The 1,526-nt window shown below is 46.3% G+C and overlaps 1 protein-coding gene across 1 annotated transcript in view; it reads right to left on the reverse strand.

Annotated features, from left to right (window-relative positions):
- Positions 1–1,526, reverse strand: part of nr3c1 (nuclear receptor subfamily 3, group C, member 1 (glucocorticoid receptor)) — a 17,287-nt gene that overhangs the window by 3,049 nt on the left and 12,712 nt on the right. The window contains 3 exon segments of the mRNA XM_035668906.1: positions 427–708; positions 835–951; positions 1,197–1,357. Of these exon segments, the coding sequence (XP_035524799.1) occupies positions 427–708; positions 835–951; positions 1,197–1,357 (560 nt within the window).

Genomic DNA, 1,526 nt, shown 5'->3' on the forward strand with positions numbered 1-1,526 from the left:
GATAGATAGATAGATAGATACTGAGGGAAATTCAAGTGTGTGTTTGAGTGTGTTTCTTCTCTGCTGTGTTTGTTTAGACATTTCACAGCAGAGAATACACCTGTGTTGATCTGCACCAATACATTACAACATCTCCTGCTTTCAGCTAACACAAATATTTCTTTGCAGTGTATTTTCTGCCATTGAAATAAAATGTGAGTGCACAGTATAAAATACCAAACAACGAGGATGGCACATATCACACACACAAATATTGGAGTTTACACATCATTAGAGAAAAGGAAGACCAATATGGCATATCTTTGTTTTAAAACGTAACGTGTCCTATCCTTGTCTTTGCAAACTCACCTATATAAACTACCTTAAGCTCACCATACATAGTCCACACCCACTGCAAACTCCTACTGGCAGAGTTACACTACTGACCTGGCAGAGACTTGGCCCACTTGACAGCAGAGATGACCTGCCGGCCGCCCAGCCTGTTGAGGGTGGTCATGAGGCGGGTGGAGGTGTCGGGCAGAGTGCTGTCGTAGCCGGCGTAGATGGTGTCCGGCTCGATGGCCTTCAGCAGGGACAGCATTGTGGGAACGAGTTGAGGCATGCACTTGGGTACGAGGGAGCGAGCCTCAATTGGTGGAGGAGTCGTCAACTCGGGCGGGTTGCTTGGCTGGGCGCCCTTTAACCGGTTCAACTTTTTGGTTTTGCGCGCTGCGGAAGAGAAAGCGAGGATGAACGTGCACGGAAGAGTTAAGTGAAAAGGTGAAAAGGAGACAGGAGCAATTAAACCAACTCAGGGCTATACAGTTTGGCGTTATCCGTGTGATTAATATGTACCTTCCAGGTTCATGCCTGCCATCAGACACTTGCGGAAGCGGCAGGCTGGGCAGTTCTTCCTCCTGATCTTGTCTATTATGCAGTCGTTCCTCCCAGCACACAGGTAATTATGCTGCCCTGAGGCAACAGAAGAGGAAGATTAATCTGTTATTTACTTTCATTGCTGTGGCAAACACTCCAGGGAGGATAAACTAATTAGCTGTATTACAGCCCGTTACTTTGTAATAATCAGGCCTCAAACTTAAAATCATAATAATTCCAGCATTTGAGCAAACGTATGTGACACAGATAAGTGATGAATGAGCTTATCACAGGCGATGAATAAATCAGTGAGGAAATAATGATGTCTTATGATTTTGCACCTTCCACTGCTCTCTTGAAGAAGACCTTGCAGCTGCCACAGGTGAGAACGCCATAGTGGCAGCCTGAAGCCTCGTCGGAGCACACCAGGCAGATTTTATGAGTCCCACTCTTTGTCTGTGCTGAGGATGTGGCGGTGACACCTTCCTGTCTGGAGGTAGAACTGGAGGGAGATAATAGAGACAAAGCAGAGAAATGTCAGGGATATTCAGCCGCTCTTAAAAAGTTTTTGACCTCTAGCAGCGCTACAGAGCCGTTTCTCTACGAGTGGGTCCCCATTTTATTTGTTTTGTGCGTGAAGATGTGCATGTGGCTGAGGCAACGGTGCTATA

Source organism: Morone saxatilis, unplaced genomic scaffold, assembly GCF_004916995.1.
Source record: "Morone saxatilis isolate NCDOM2014 unplaced genomic scaffold, NCSU_SB_2.0 Contig22, whole genome shotgun sequence".
Lineage (NCBI taxonomy): Eukaryota > Metazoa > Chordata > Actinopteri > Moronidae > Morone > Morone saxatilis.